The following is a 17,372-nucleotide window of genomic DNA, read 5'->3' on the forward strand; positions in this document are numbered from 1 at the left end:
ACAAAATTATGGAGGTAAATAATTATATATACACTGTAAGATAATCAAATTGGGAGTGACGAGTGCACTTTGTTTGTAGACCAGTGATTGGGTTACGTCTTTGATTATAACCTGTGGCCCCTCTGTTCAGCAAAGTCTTGTGTACAAAGTCATCAATCACTTTATATTACCATATAGGCTAAAGTTCTCAACTTAATTGCACTTAATCCAAAACCAATCAACTTGATTCTCTTAAAAAGAAGGGAAAAAAAAAAAAGAGGGATTAAGTTTAATTTGTACTTTGATTAAAGAAAGTGACATATTCGTTGCCCTTGTAAAGCTACAGACATATTTTCCTCATATATTTTTTAAGACAATGTTGATCTTCATTTGAATTCCCGTGTATAAAGACCCATTATTCAGAAAATATTTTAATTTTAAAACATTATTGTTAGTGAAAAGAATTATTAATTAATGAATTACTATCAGGTTATTTATTGTAAAATTTATTTAAAAAGAAATACGAAACGCCTTTTTTTTTAGTTTTCTTTTCAAAACTATTCTATTATGACCTACTGGAATCAACCAAGTGAGGAAAAATCAAAAGTTTGAATAATTCAAACCTCATTGTGATTATATATATATATATATATATATATATATATATATATATATATATATAAAACTCTTTTTTCATACAAAACCCTAATTAAACTTCATTAGAAGAGAGAAAAGTCATTTGGAATTCAGGGCTTGCATGACCAATTATATATTTTTTTACCTGAATTGCATGACCAATTATTTTCGGTTCTATGGTTCGACAGCAAATAATATGATATAGTATTATTGTATCATAGGCCCAAATTAAAATGAAACAAAATGACCGCGGTTACAAGCAGTAATGTAGCAATACTTTTTTCTTTTACTTTTACAGTGTCGGTGGATATATATTATTTATATATTCATACTTCTTACAATTTTTTGACCTGCATTCATCCGACTTAGTTATCACCTTTTTCCATCGTTCCTTCTTCCTCCGCGGTATGCTATTATTAACTGCCGTAGTTGTATACATTATGGAATTATATTGTTAATTAGTGAGTTTGCTTTAACATTAGGTTTGACTTTTAAGTTTGAACTTAATTTGGACTCTGCAGAACCAGTATGAGTCGTGCATTATCATGATATATAACTAAATAGAAAGTCAGGGAAGAAGCGATTTTGACAAAAAAAAAAAGAAGCTATCAGCTAACAACTAAAAAAAAAGGTAATAATCCTATACCAGAATAACCAAAAAAAAGAAAAAGCTAATATTCTACACAGATATATTATAATCGGCAATATACAATAATCCTTTTGGTTTTGAAAAAGATGAACTAATATTTTCCAAAACCTTGCCTAATATTTTTCCCAAAAATCCCACCCTTTACCATCTCTTTAAGACTTTATCTAACTTTTAACAATAATTACATATAGGACATCTTAGACCACTTGGAATTTTTTACCAAGACCTTATTATAAATCTCTCTCTCTATATATATATATAGGGTTTAATTAACTTGATTAATTGTCATGAGCGAGGTGTTGTTGTTGGTGCATGTCCATGCAGGGGAGAAAGTTTGGAATTGTTGGAAAATCAAAATTTGTGTTAAGTTGGCGACTTTTTGGCGGAGCAAGGTTCGCTCGGAGTGTAACCATTCGTTTTCGGTTCGGAGGCGGTTCAAGTGGTGCAGGACGAACTGCAACCGGTTACTCAGTTCCCGGTTTTCGACCCTGCACTTGTTCAACTGGTTCCGAAGGTTCTCCAGGTGTCTCTGTTTCCGCATCCTGGACCTGCGGGCCGATTCCCGGTTCGATATCATGCGGCGCCGTTTCCGCTCCTCCATCGCCGTGGAGGAGGCGGATACATGTTGGTTCGGTTCGGATTTGTCGTCAGAGCCGGAGCTGGAAGAGACGGGTTTGGGGGAGAAGAGGGCGTGGGAATCCTCATCGTGGTCCCACGGCGTGAAGCCGGCGGAGAAGGTGGAGAAGGGGTCGGAGGGAGGGAGAGAAAGCATGGGGGCAGAGTGACGAGGTTTTTCTGAAACTAGAGGTGGAGGAGCTGAGGAGGGAGAAAGGGAAGAAATGCGGTGCAGGGGGATGTTATTTATGCTTCAAAATGTGGGGGTAAATCTTGTAATTTGGGGGGTTTCTGGGGGTGTGTGTGTGTGTTGTACATTGCATGGCTTTTGAGTCATTTACCATTATGGCTGTGGGGCCTCTTTAGGTTCAGGAAGGGACGTATGGTTACCTTTATAGTTTGGATTTTAAGCTTGGCCATCAAGGTAAAACTAAAATACTGATTATGAGCATGTCTTTCGTTTGCTCGAATTTAATTTTGTTTGACTAAAATAAAGCTACTATGTGTAACAAAGTTTGTTCTGAAATATTTAACAAAATTTTATATATAATGTTTAAATTCAAGATCATTTATATATTATGACACACATATTTTAATATTTTTATCTTAAATTTATCAAAAAAAAAATGTAAAACTAGGTTATTTTTAGCCGTGTGTTGCGGGATGATATTGGTTGGACCATTCAAACATATATTATATTATAAGAGAAATATTACCAAAACCTCTTGACTAAAGTTTATTATTAATTATAAATTTTGAGATATTTCATTTAATTTTATATGTTTGTATTTATGTATTAGAGAATGTGTGTCATTATTCTTCTTATTATAAACCTAGGGCTTTCACTTATAATGGTCATCGTTGCTTTTTTCTCTCTCTCGTAAGTATATATTTCTGTATAGGTCATAATGTTGTTGAAGACATAGTTAATATTTAAATTTGAACCAAATTTTAAATTGTAATTTATCTCTTTCTAAAAAATAGTTTTTTAATATTATCTCTGTTCATTTTTATAAGAAACAAATTGTCGTGTAAAATATATTATAATTTTTTCTTATAATATGAAAAAAAAAGAGTATTTTGTAGAAGAAATTTGTGAATGTGAATAAAGTTATATGTATATCATCATTCTGTTAAGTCAGCTCACTTGGTTAGATTGGAAGATACATATCATGTATAATATATATACGACTTTAATATTTGGTAATGTTTTTCAATTCGAATCTGTTCTAGCTCTTTTTCCTTCTTTTTTTCTCTTCGTTATAAGACGTATTATAGAATAGAAAAAGTAAAAAACTTATATATGCAATTAGTGTAGTATTTTACATTATTTTTTTATCATTTCATTTAGATTTTAATTAGTTTTAATTTTTAATGAAGGTATAACTTATCACGTTAATTATAGTTAATATAAAATAAATAATCAAATTTTAAAATATTAATAAATAACACGAGTTGTTAACAAATACACTTGGATGATTGTAGTTTGTAGTCAAAGATCTTTCTAATAATAACATACCAGTAGGAATCACATTAGACACGTGCGAAGGTGTAATTAGGTGTGAGTGGCCACATGTGTCCAATGATTAGGAAGGTTGTTGACATGAGCCAACTTTTGCTACTGTCTTAGCATGGGTAGAGGGAAAAGGATGACTATCCAATATCCATTCATGGAACCCGAGAGATAAAAGAAAGAGAGGAATCAAAAAGAAAAATTAAAAATAAGAAATATGATACATGATATAAATTAACAAGAAAAAAAAATAGAGATAAGAATGTAGTAACAAAGAGGCGTTCATGAGAAAAAAGAATGAAGAAAGAAGTGAATATATATTATAAGTATAAGAATATTATCGTCATATAAGTATAAATTAAGATACTAACTATATACTTGAAGACCAAAGAAAAAAAAGAACTATTTGAAAAAGAATGTTATTTTAGATAATTTTAATAGTTAATTATAAATTACTTATTAATACTATTATATTTGTTTTAATTTTTTATATTTTAATAAGTTAAGTACAAAGTAATTTTAGTATAATGTTTTTTATTTATATTATTTTAAAACAAATTTTAATAGTAATTTACAAAAATCATGAAATTAACTATTGAGATAGTTAATTTTGTATTTAAAATATTCAATTATCAGGGTTAAAATAACAATTCCTATGATTAATTGAATAACTTTTAACATGAGACATTTCACTTCTAAAAAGTATTATGGTCAACTAGGGCAATAATTATATTATATATATATATATATATATAAAATGACAACGGATATCTCGGCTCTTGCATCGATGAAGAACGTAGCGAAATGCGATACTTGGTGTGAATTGCAGAATCCTGTGAACCATCGAGTCTTTGAACGCAAGTTGCATCCGAATTGTAGTCTGGAGAAGCGTCCTCAGTGGCGGACCGGGCCCAAGTCCCCTGGAAGGGGGCGCCAGAGAGGGTGAGAACCCCGTCGTGCCCGGACCCTGTCGCACCACGAGGCGCTGTCGGCGAGTCGGGTTGTTTGGGAATGCAGCCCCAATCGGGCGGTAAATTCCGTCCAAGGCTAAATACTGGCGAGAGACCGATAGCGAACAAGTACCGCGAGGGATATATAAATGTTTAGCCTAGCACATTTACAAAAGTAACATTGTTTATTTTTGTGACACTTGTCCATTTTAAGGTATTGTGGTCTTTAACCAATCATTTTTTTTCTTACTGTACAACTTTTAAACTATTTATTAAAAAAAATTAGAGTAGACTACTCTTAAATCCTTGGCTCTCTCAAGGGATGGACCCTATTGCTTCGATGCATGTTAGGGACGCGGTGGGGAAGGGTGGCGCAGTCAACTGTGGGCGGAGGAAGAAGATGCAAAATGAATATGGACGTAAGAAAGGAAAGATACACCCCTTATTCGAGAAAGGGAAAACTCCTTATCGTAACTGAATTCTTATGATTGCCTTCTTTTTACAATGTACATTGGTATTTATACTAGACGATAACTGCCTACAGTAACTGCCTAACGAATTCAGTTATAGCTATTTTAGCACGTGTCTAATTATTAACATGCACGAGCTTTCTATTATTATTATGTTTCAAGCTTCTTTCACGTGTTCGTATAATAGTCGTGCAGGTGTGGAGGTGTCTTCCTAGTGCGTGCTGGCCTCGCGGTGGCTATGGGCGGAGAAGACGGTGGTGGTATCAACGGAGGAGGCTGTGCCTGGATGGTGCTGCTAACACTACCGCCCTCCCGAAAATCCACCTTATCCTCAAGGTGGTATGTCTCGCATAACTCAGTCCATGATTCCCAAGTCGTATCCTCCGGCGGCTCACCCTTCCACTGCGTAAGAACCCATCAAGTGGGGGGAGTTGTGGTTGGATCGAGCCTTGAATCGAGGAAGCATAATGGTCGTCGTAGGGGTTGCTGGTCTCGAATTTGCAGAGGCCAATCTCCGCGAATGGCTGGTGGGGTTCCGTGGTGGGCGCGGAGGAGGGAACAATGAAACACCAGATGGATTTGAGACTCCAGTGGAAGTTTGAGACAATAGGCAACATGTCCTATGCGTTCAGTGATCTGGAAGGACCCAAAAAATCTCTTGGACAGCTTTGGGTGGCGTTGCCCCGCGATAGATGTTTGTCGACCAGGTCTCAATTTCACGTATACCCACTGGCCCACGTCGAAGGTTACATCCTCGCGTTTTGTATCTGTATACTTCGTCATTACCTCTTGGGCCTTCTTCAACCTCTGCTGGAGCTTTGAGTGCAATGCTTGACGTTCATCCAGCACTGCGTGAATTGCTTCATTCTTAGTTGCACCAGTGATATAGTCAACTATGGTTGGAGGTGGCTTACCATAGGTGACTTCGAACGGGGTGAGACCCGAGCTGGAGTGTCGCGAGGTGTTGTAGCTCCATTCCACGAGAGCCAAGTATGGGAACCATGATGCTGGCTGATCATGGACGAAGCATCGGAGGTACTGCTCCAAGACGCGGTTGATGACCTCGGTCTGGCCATCGGACTAGAGATGATAGGCGGTGCTCAGCCGCAATTGCGTGCCACTTAAGCGAAACAGTTCTCTCCAAAAGCTGCTCACGAAGATGGGGTCGCGGTCTGAGACAATACTCTTCGGAAATCTGTGTAAGTTGCAGATGATCTCCATGAATAAGGCTGCAACCTTGAACGCGGTAAACCCTGTTGGCAAGGCACCCAAATGTATCCCTTTAGAATAGCGATCAACTACCACTAAAATAATAGTGAAGCCATGGGATAAAGGTAAGTGTGTGATAAAATCCATAAATAGATCTTCCCACACGTTTGTCGGCGCCGGCAAAGGTTGCAGCAACCCAGAAGGTCGTCTATGGATATTCTTATTTTGTTGGCAGGTAACGCACTCCTTGATGAAGCGTTTCACGTCCTCCTTCAAACTCTGCTAGAAGAAGCTAGATTCGAGTCTGTGTATGGTTTTCGCAATGCCCAAATTGCCACCAAGTGGAGTCGCATGGTGTTCGAGTAGCAGGCTAGGGATAGAAGGATTACCCTTATTAAGCCAAATCCTTCCCTTGAACAAAATCAAGCCATCACAAAGTGTATAATCAGGGTGTGATGTAGGGTCATCCTGGATCAACTTCATGAGTTGCTGGAATTCCAGATTGGTTTTCAATGAGTGCTTGATGTCATGAAGAAAGTCAAGCTGAGGAACGGAGAGGATGAGTAGCTCCCCGTCGGTAGCTGGAGCTCTCGAAAGCGCGTCAGCCACTACGTTAGTGACGCCAGACTTGTATTGTATGGAATAATCGTAGCCAGGCAATTTCGAAAGATAATAGTGCTGTTCTGGAGTCTGAATTACTTGTGTCATCAGCTCGCGAATGCTCTTGTGATCAGTGAGGATTGTGAAGGGACGACCCAGGAGGTATTGTCTCCATCTCCGGATTGCTGCTACGATGGCATGTAATTCTCGTATGTAAGTGGAAGCATGGAGTAAACGAGGGCCAAGGTTCTTACTGAAATATGCTAAAGGGTGGCCATTTTGCATGAGCACAGCTCCGATGGCGGTCCCAGATGCATCTGTCTCAATCACGAATGGTTCTGAGAAGTTTGGTAAGGCCAACACTCGGGCATTGGTCATGGCAGCTTTAAGTTGATCGAAGGCTACCTGAGATTCCTGTGTCCAGCTGAAAGCATCCTTACACAGGAGCTTTTGTAAGAGGGGATGCAATGGAAGCATAGTTCTTGATGAACTTGCGGTAGAACCCTGTGAGTCCAAGGAAAGCGCGCAACTCCTTAGCCGTTGATGGCGATGGCCACCGTACCATAGCCTGAATTTTTTATGGTTCCAGCGTTACTCCCTTGCCTGAGACAATGTGACCCAGATATTCGATGCTTTCTTGCGCAAACAAGCACTTAGAACGTTTGAGGAAGAATTCGCCTTGCTGGAGGGTGCGAAAGATAGTCTCGAGATGGAGTATGTAGGATGACAACGAGTTGTTGTATATTAAGATGTCATCGAAGAACACGGTTGCAAATCGCCTCAAGAATGGTTGAAGAAGCTGGTTCATGGCGGATTGGAATGTCGATAGGGCATTGCAAAGCCCGAAGGGCATCACCAGGTACTCAAAGTGCCCATTGTGCTTCTCCATTAATATTTGATGGAACCCCTGCCGGAGATTTAACTTTGAGAACCAGGAGGCGCACCCTAACTCATCTAGTAGCTCGTCGATCGTGGGAATAGGGAAGCGATCTCGGACCGTGACCGAGTTGAGAGCTCGGTAATCCATGCATAGCCGCTAGGTGCCATCCTTCTTCTTCACTAGTAGCACGGGTGAAGAGTAAGGGTTGGTACTTGGCCTTATCAGCCCCGCGGAGAGAAGATCAGAGACCTGTCGTTCAATCTCATTCTTCTGAAAATGTGGATATCAGTAAGGTCTGACACTTATCGGAGTTGTGGATGGCTTCAAGGTAATGCGATGTACCACCTGTCGTGGAGGCAGAAGCTGTGATGGTGGTTGGAAGAGATGACCATACCGAAGAAGTAGGTGCTCCACAGATTGGATGGGGTGTGAAGAGTGGGGTGGGTCGGGCTGGTTTGGGGTGATGATGTGCAATTGATAGAACTCTGAAGTTGAGCCCGTCTGAATGAGACGCTTTAATTGGGTTGCTGAAGCAGGTTCAGGCCCAACCGCGACGTCTGCTTTTAGTGATATATCTCGGCCTGAATATTGGAATCACATGATAGACTCAGTGTAATCAGTGGTAACTGGTCCCAATCTCCTAAGCCAATCTATGCCAAGTACGGCGTCCCCCCCGCTTATCGGAAGGAGATGGAATGATATCACGAAAGGGTTGCCTTGTATGATGACCTGAGTCTCCGGGCAGACCTGGTCACTTGTCAACATCGTCCCATTTCCCACCATTACTTGAAGTGGGTGGGTGTATTGAGCTGGTAGATGAAGAAATTGCGCTATTCGAGGTTGGAGGAAGTTATGGGTACTTCCGCTATCCACAAGAATCGTTAGTTTAGAATTCTTGATGCTGCCATATATTCTGAAAGTTTCCGATGATGGTAGTCCGGCCAGAGCATGAAGGCTTATGTGTGAGCAATTTGCATCACCCTGAAACTCGTGATTTTCAATCACGATTGCACCTCGTTCATCCTCGACCTCATGGTCCACTGAGTCAGGAATGGTGGACTACTCATCAGCAATGAATAGAATCACTTTCCCCTTGCACCGATGACCCGCATTCCACTTTTCGTCACAATTGTAACAAAGTCCCTTCTCTCTCCTGAAGGCCATTTCTGCCGGAGTTCGCTGAACAAAAGGTGACTTAGGTTTGGCGGAGATGTTAGGGTTAGAGGTAGAAGAAGGTTCGGGATGGGGAAAACTTCGTGGTACGGGGGTGGCTCTATCCCGTAACTTCTCCTCCTGTAGCTTAGCTAGGGCTGTAGCTTGTAAGAGGGAAATTGGTTGGAGTGCCATTACTTCACGCCTTAATTCCGGATTCAAACCAGAAATAAAACAGCTTAAGAGGAATGGAGGGGGAAGGCCTACCACACGATTTGCTAAGCGCTCGAATTCAGTGAGATATTCGTTCACTGTTCCACGCTATGTTAATTTGAACAAGGCTCCTTTGGGATCTTCGTAAAACGTTGGAGCAAATCGAGATTCGAGAGCTTGAAGGAAACCATTCCATGGCGTGATTAACCCGTTGTTGAACATCCACTGGTACCAGCTCAAGGCAGCGCTGTCGAGATAAAGGGATGCAACTATGATACGCTCTTCTTCCGGCGTGTTCTGGTATTGGAACAGTTGCGTGATCTTAAAGATCCATCCCAAGGGATCACGGCCATCAAACCTTGGTATGTCGATTTTGACCGCGTTATGTGGATGATTTGGAGGATTCGCTGGCACGGTGGAGGTGTGATTGCCGGAGTCAAGTAAACGCAAGTGCTCGAGGATTGAGTCAACCTTGCCGGAGAGGTCATTATATCGATCATTGATGGAAGTGTGACTGTTGGTGAGGCGGACGATGGCCTCCTCGAGGCGGTCGGTGGTCGTCTTTCTGGTTCCGTGGTCAGTCATGGCGATGGCGATGGCGCAGGTCAGACCAGTTGTTAGGGACGCGGTGGGGAAGGGTGGCGCAGTCAACTGTGGGCGGAGGAAGAAGATGCAAAATGAATATGGACGTAAGAAAGGAAAGATGCACCCCTTAATCGAGAAAGGGAAAACTCCTTATCGTAACTGAATTCTTATGATTGCCTTCTTTGTACAATGTACATTGGTATTTATACTAGACGATAACTGCCTACCGTAACTGCCTAACGAATTCAATTATAGCTATTTTAGCACGTGTCTAATTATTAACATGCACGAGCTTTCTATTATTATTACGTTTCAAGCTTCTTTCATGTGTTCGTATAATAGTCGTGCAGGTGTGGAGGTGTCTTCCTAGTGCGTGCTGGCCTCGCGGTGGCTATGGGCGAAGAAGACAGTGGTGGTATCAACGGAGAAGGCTGTGCCTGGACGGTGCTGCTAACATTGCATGCCACACAAAAGCGCGAACGCGAGAAAGCTAAAACGAAAGGAGAGAGAAGAATGAAAAGTTAAAACATAACGCTGAGATAACCAATGGTGAGGCTTGTCAATAATTTCTAGGAGGGGCCAAAATACTAAGAAATGTTACATACTCAAATTTCAAAATACTCCTTCTAATCTAAAATATAAGGAATAAATAAATAAATTCACGCTAATTAAAAATTTACTTAATCATATTTAATTGCATCAAACTTAATTACAAATTAATTTTTTTCTAATTTACCTTTCACTAAAACTTGGTGTAAGAAATAAAAAGGAGTCATTGGAACTAAAATTTCAATTAAATGAAGGATAATTTAGAGATTGTTACATTAAATGAGATAAAATTAATTGAATTTTTTTATATTTGAGACCAAGAAAAAAAAGTATTGTTTTTCTTATATTTGAGATCGGAGGGAGTAACATAATTATATACTCTCTATCTCAAAATAAAAGTATCATCCTAAGTTATTTTACATAGACCAAGTAAAGTTAATAAATAGATGAAAGAGTATAATAATTTTACAAAATTAACTTTATCATCTAATAAATCAATATTAGATGAGAGATTAAATTCACATATTTTCTAAAGTTAAAAGACTAAATTCGTCAATTTCAAAGTATAAGGACCAAAATCAAATTTGACCGTAAATACAAGGACTATAAACACATTTTCTCCATAATTATATTAATCAAAATACAAAATAATTATAAAGTAATAAAAAATATCAACACATATTAAACTAATCTAATACATAATAGTTATTTCAATTAATTCAACTAATTAATATGAAGTTTAATCACTTATTTAGTCTTTATAATTATACAAACTTTACTTTTTAGTTCATATACATAAAAATCATCTTTAGTTCTTATTTGTAATCTTATTGGGATTTCTAGTTTTGTCATGGTCATAAGCGGCTAGCTAGTCTCCCTAGCTTGGGATTGTTATGTAGTCATACTCTTGTATTTGTTTTTTTATTTTAATGAAACCCTTGGTGTTTTTCAATCAAATAAATCTCTTCTTTATTCTTTATTGTTAATTTGGAATTGATTTCTTCAAATATTAATCTATTGCATGACAGTGATCATCTGTGTGTAATTGGTTGACCTAGGAAGAAATTGTGTCTACATAACTTGCATGATCAAACTGATTATGAGAAATTTTGGTAGATTAATTAATTGATCATCATTGTTTTGAACTTAATCCTTTGACCTAATACGATATTTTATGATCAATGGAGTATTGATTAAGACAAAGAATGTTATTAAACCATGACCAAAGGTTAATAATTGAATTTGGGAATACGATAATTGACAATATTTGGGATTTTGTTAGAATTAGAATTGGGAAAAATTGGGGTAAGTGTGAAATCACAATCCTAAGTTGCTTATTACAATTGTTTTCACATCAACTCTTCTATCTTTTAGTTTTATAAAATTAATTGTTTGGGAATACAATTAGTCCTTCGAATTTTATATTCGGATTTTTAGTTCATTGTTATTACTGCGTAAGGCACGTTTATTCTTGTGCGAGTGTTATTTTTATGCATCGATTTTGGTATTAAATAATTATTGTTGAATGTTATTAATATTATAAAATAAGAAAATTTTTATTTAAAAATTACATTTATTAAAATTTGAAACATATTTTTCATACAACATTATTTGGAATAAATATTTAAAACCTGAGACAATCATTATAAAATAATTTCATCATAGAAAAAGAGGAATTTGATTCCTCTACATTAGAGAAAGATAAATTCTCTACCTGATAGTAACATATACTATATCCTTATCTATTAGAGAGAAATTACTTTTATCACTAATAGTGACATACCATAAATTGTGACTAATATATATTATGTATTTGTTTGATAAGGATATGTTTCGTAGCTAATGTCAACAAAAATTAGTTCTTCTCTATTAGCAATGTACATAATCCGTCACTAACATTGATGGAATATATTGATCATTATTTGCAACAGGTTTGCATACTTTTTAGTTCAATTAAATTTTGACAATTTGTAATGACATGGTTTCGGAATTATTCCATTATGACAAAATCAATTTTTCTTCACTAACATTTTGTGATGTCCCTTTTAATGAAGAATTTCAGTCCGTCAAAAAATCCGTCACTATTATGTTCTGTGGTGGATTTTTAATAATTTAGAGAAGAATTTTGTTATTCTCTAATATAATTCGTCACTATTATGTTCTGAGATGGATTTTTAACAATTTAGAGAAGAATTTTGTCTTTCTCTAATATAACTTTATTTTTCTAATAGTGTCACATAAATAAGTGTGTGAAATCTAGAGAAGGGGGAGCATTCTAGGATAAAACCTAATATAGTACTAAGAAATTATATTTATACATAAGATTTCTATAAAGAAATTATACAAATATAATAAAGAGATCAAGAAATAAGTAAAGTGAGAAAAACTAATGTACATATGTAAAATGGTTAATATGATGAAAGAGATGAAAAAATAGCATTATAGAAAATGTTATGAGTAATATAACAGTATAACATTTTATAATTTTTTTTTACGTCTGACAATGTTGCACGCACACAGCACAATTACTCTTTTTTTTTTTCCTTTTTAAAATGCTTCTTCTTTAGCCACTTTCTGCCACTATGTTAAAAGAAATCAACATTGCTAATTGCAATATCTGAAATATTTTAAAAAACAATGAAGTGGCGTTTTATTTTTTCGGTAAACAACAATGAAGTGGCGTTGACAAAAAAAAAGTACACCATTTTCAACATCATATTATTTCATCGATCAATGTTATAACTTATAAGTATTTTATACTTTGTCTTTTACGGAAAATATTAAAAAGAAAAAGGGAAGATGATCTTCCCCTTTTATATTATAAAAGAAAGACGTAAATGAGAAATATAAAAATTGAAGCGTAAGAGTCATATTTTCCTACATTATTTACCCAGAGAAGTTAGGAGATGGAAATATTTTGTGAATAACATAGATAGAGTTTCTGTTACAAGTTATAACTTTAACAGCATACACATGTATGCGCTGGACGCACGTATATACAAGTGCTTAAATGGAATTTTTACATTTGGGGCAGATAATCATCGTGAAAATAAAGCCTCCCATAGTTGTGAGCTAGGGAATCTACATAGGTTACTATAATAGTCGTAAGAGTCAAGGAAGAAAGATGCGAAAGAATAATAGACTTCAGTTTTAAAAGCTAAGGAAAGAAGAAAAATACAAAAGTTAATAAATTCAAGGTTGTTGCTTTGCAAAATGGTTAGCTTGTATGCATATATACCGGTCTCTCTCTCTTTCAAACACGAACAAAAAGTTGTTGTTTTCTTGTTTTTTTGAATTTAAGCATCTTCCTTTTGGTGTACTCGATTCCTCTCACTTCTACTCTACCTCCACTCTCGTTAGCTACTCCTTCCCCGTGAAGGTAAGTAATTCTTCACTTTCAATGAGTAAAAAGTAAGTTAATAATAATAGTACTTCCAAAGATGCTGAACTTCAAAGTTCAAACCACGAAGGGGCACAAACCTTTGCTATTTTGTAAATTCACACATAGTTGGTGATGATGACGGTATGATTGTTTGCACTACAATTACTTATGGGATAACATATAGATGAAAATGGGTAGGATTTGAATAATGTATTAAAGTAATCATTTATATTTTGTCTTTAGACTCATATTTAAGTAGCCGCAACTTTAATTAGTCTCCATTGTCAATCTCTTTGGGTATCTAGCTATATTCATATGAATCATATCTAGCTAGATATATTAATCACACTTAATTATATAAGCATGTGAACCGTAACATTCTTTTTGACAAACTTTAATAAAATAAAACTAGCATTTTAATACTAATACTAACTATAAAAACAAAAAGGAAATTTAATTAAAAATACATCTTCTTCTCATATGTAAGAAAAGTTAGAATATATATACTCATATCCTCTAGATTAGAATACATAACTTAAAAGTGAGATTGTTATTCTTTTTATGCTCTCAATCGGACATAATCAATATTCTCTTTTCTTTCTTTAGATGAGCATTTCACCTACTAGCCTTACAAGTAGTAAAAAAAAAAAAAAATCTCTCAACCATATCAAACTACTCTCCTTTTATCATTATATGTATACTTGATCTTCTTAATCATTTATATTTTTCAATCTATCCTTATTTATCTCTATTTCTAATTTGAATTTCGATAGTTTTTAAGAAATTATTGATAGCTAAAAATATAACTTTATATCACAATTTAAATTATTCAACTTAAATTCAAAATATAATGTATATATTCAGATATATTTATTTATTATGAATTTTCATTATAATATAATTTATAGCTTCACCAAAAAATTAAATATAATTTATATATTAAAAATATGTATTTGTTATGAATTTGATTTATATAAGAATAAAAATTTATCATGTGTAATGGATTGGCTAAAAAGAGTAATTATAAATCATAATGATGTGTATAATATTGATTTACAAGCTAAATTTAATTTTAATATAAGTAACATTTTGGTAAATGAAAATGTGATGTTCAAGTCATTAATTGTGTAAAAAGGAAGTTTCACATTAATTAGATGATGACTTTATAAATGCAACAACAAATTAAATGAACCTATTGTCTTAAAGGTTTGAGTTGATAGTTTTTAATAGTAATTATTTGATAAATTTGAGGAATGTTCCTTTCTTATGAGAAATTTAAAGAATATTCTTGAGTAAAGTATGCATAGGTATTATTGTTGTAAAGTTTTTTTGTCTATCAAACAAAATGGTCCATGGCCTAAAGTTATGTGCCAATGTTCTCCACAGTTTAGTTATTTGCTGCAAGAGGGTAGTCTACGAATTATAGCCTCAAATATGGCAAGGTTTTCATGACCCTACAATATTATTAATATAAATTAACAAATCAATCAAATTGTCGATTGATCTCTGAACAGTAAACAAAAATGACATTAAATCACTATCTTAGCCCCAAGTTTCAAGAGACTTGGCCCTCACATTGACTGTATATGGCTGGCTTTATTTTGGCGGTTGGGGTACAATAATTGCCCAAAACTATGATAAAAAGACGAAGAACAGCAAACCACGTGAAGGGTAAGCGGGATATAAAGCAAAGAAGCTAAAAAGAAGAAGATAATTCGTTGGTACCACAAAGCAGCACATATGCGCATTCATGTAACAATTAGGATAAGTTTTGTCATTTAATCACAAAAAATTGTCATCATATATCATATATAACACTGAAGACAATTATTATTTTTTCTCTTATTTTTTATCATTTTATATATAAAAACTACTTCTCAAAAATTAAAACAGACAACTAAAACATTTGGTTATCCACTTTCATCGTTCAAGATAATTAATTTCCCAATTAGGATCCACACTTATTATGATTATACAATCTCGTATGATTTGAAATAACAATATAATATAACCAACACTCAATTCAAATATGACATGTGTACCACTCATGTTAGTAAGAAATTATTATTCCAAGAGAAAAAGAAAGTATATAGGACCAACTCGATATTTGTGTTGCCAAAAAAGCAAAAAAGACAGCGAAGATAATAGGTATCGCTAAAATGAGAGGGGTAAGGTTTAGCTTTAGTTAGCTTTTTTGCTTTGGCTGGGTACAACCCTCCTAATGCGTTGGACGAAGGGCATTGGGGTGCTGGGGAATTGAAATCTTGAAGCCCTAGACACTGCAAAACCATCACATTCACAATATCATACACAAAAGAAAAAGAAAAAAAAAAACTGACAACGCAGCTAAAAAGCATTGCATTTTCATGTAGGGAGATTCGTGAAGTGTCTAAGTTAATGAAACAGATAAAATGGAATGCACTATTGCTGGGGACTGCTTTTTTATCATTTGGCTAGTACCCACAAAGTATGTGTCTGCAGGATATTTTATCACATGGACACGTTAACTGTATAGTTGCTTTCAATCTTTTTCTATTATTTACTTATGTTATTATATAGTCGTATAGATGCGAAATATTTATTAAGTTTGTTTGAAGATTAATTTTTGTAAAAAAAAAACTTAATTAATCACTTTTATTAGGATGTGTTTGTCCAGTTACGTTTTTTTATTTATACACAATTCAAAACTGAGATCTCTTAAGAGATATAAAACTCAGTTTTACTCAAACCCCGTAAAATTGTTTTAACATGACTTCTTTTACAAACTAATTTAGGAAATTGGGCTGTGTTAAAACAAATTCTAACATGGGGCTATTTTATTACGTAAAATCTATGTAAAACGTCAGTAAAAATGACAAAATCGCCTCGTGCAAACACGTGGCAGTGGACTCGCCACTGCAGCTGGCGAGAAAGGCAAATCGACACTGCTGATGGCGAGATAGCCATGCAGCAGTGGTACCGCCAGTTCTAGTGGCGATTTAGGATGTCCACAGTGATGTACGGCGAAATGTTTTTTTGTACCAAAAATTGAAACGGGTATAACTTTTGATATAAATATCCGTTTGAGGCTCATAATATGTTAAAATGCTCAAAATTAAATGAAAAATTCCCTGGCAAATTTCCGAAGGGAATTTGGTCAACTCATTTTTCCAAATTATGATCTAAGTAGCTCAAAAATAGGATTTAAGATTAAAAAAATAGTTGGTTGAATCTTAAATCCGTTTTTTGGAAAAATGAGTTAACCAAATCCCCTTCGGGAATTTTCCAGGGGATTCCTCATTCAATTTCAAGCTTTTTAACATATTATGAGCCTCGAACGAATATTCATATCAAAAGTTATACCTGTTTCAATTTTTGGTACAAAAAAGCATTTCGCCGTACGTCACTGTGGACACCCTAAATCGCCACTAGAACTGGCGGTACCACTGCTGCATGGCTATCTCGCCATCAACAGTGGCGATTTGCCTTTCTCACTAGCTGCACTGACGAGTCCACTGCCACGTGTTTGCACGAGGCGGTTTCGCCATTTTTGCTGGCGTTTTACATGAATTTTACGTAATAAAATAGCCCCATGTTAGAATTTGTTTTAAAACAACCCCATTTTCAAAATTAGTTTGTAAAAGAAGTCCTGTTAGGACAATTTGCCGTAATATTAGTATTGTTGGCTTGTTGCTTTCAATCATTAATTGAGAAAAGAAATCACAGACTCTGATCTCTCCATATCTCTCTTTATTATATGCTAGTGATTTGGCTTTCTTGAGATCTCTCTTTTTTGTTTTCTTTTTTAAAAAAAAAACTTCTTGCTTCAACTTTGGAACGAACAATTTATGCTTGTTTTAAGATTCATTTAAATTCCTGGCTTGAAAGTTTGTCTCCCCTCGATATATATATTGTCTCTTCAACCACTTATAACAAGATATATTAATCCAAGTTCATCTTATAGTTGCCCCCAGTTTCATAAGCACACAAGCAACCTAACAAGAGGCACAA

At 35.5% G+C, this 17,372-nt stretch overlaps 1 protein-coding gene and 1 non-coding gene across 2 annotated transcripts; one reads left to right on the top strand and one right to left on the bottom strand.

Moving 5' to 3' along the window:
* Positions 1-1,287: 1,287 nt before the first annotated feature.
* On the bottom strand, positions 1,288-2,109 carry LOC100809244 (basic leucine zipper 4). The gene has a single exon (XM_014769402.3). The coding sequence runs from the start codon at positions 2,034-2,036 to the stop codon at positions 1,530-1,532; it is 507 nt and encodes a 168-aa protein (XP_014624888.1). The 5' UTR covers positions 2,037-2,109; the 3' UTR covers positions 1,288-1,529.
* Positions 2,110-4,144: 2,035 nt separating this feature from the next.
* Positions 4,145-4,295, top strand: LOC121173898 (5.8S ribosomal RNA). Its single transcript, XR_005889461.1, has one exon. It is a non-coding gene; the product is annotated as a 5.8S ribosomal RNA (ribosomal RNA).
* Positions 4,296-17,372: the final 13,077 nt, after the last annotated feature.

Source organism: Glycine max, chromosome 17 (genome assembly GCF_000004515.6).
Source record: "Glycine max cultivar Williams 82 chromosome 17, Glycine_max_v4.0, whole genome shotgun sequence".
NCBI lineage: Eukaryota > Viridiplantae > Streptophyta > Magnoliopsida > Fabales > Fabaceae > Glycine > Glycine max.

What these genes read in the sequence shown, in the direction of transcription:
- LOC100809244 (XM_014769402.3), bottom strand. Translation starts at nt 2,036, where the DNA reads ATGCTTTCTCTCCCTCCCTCCGACCCCTTCTCCACCTTCTCCGCCGGC.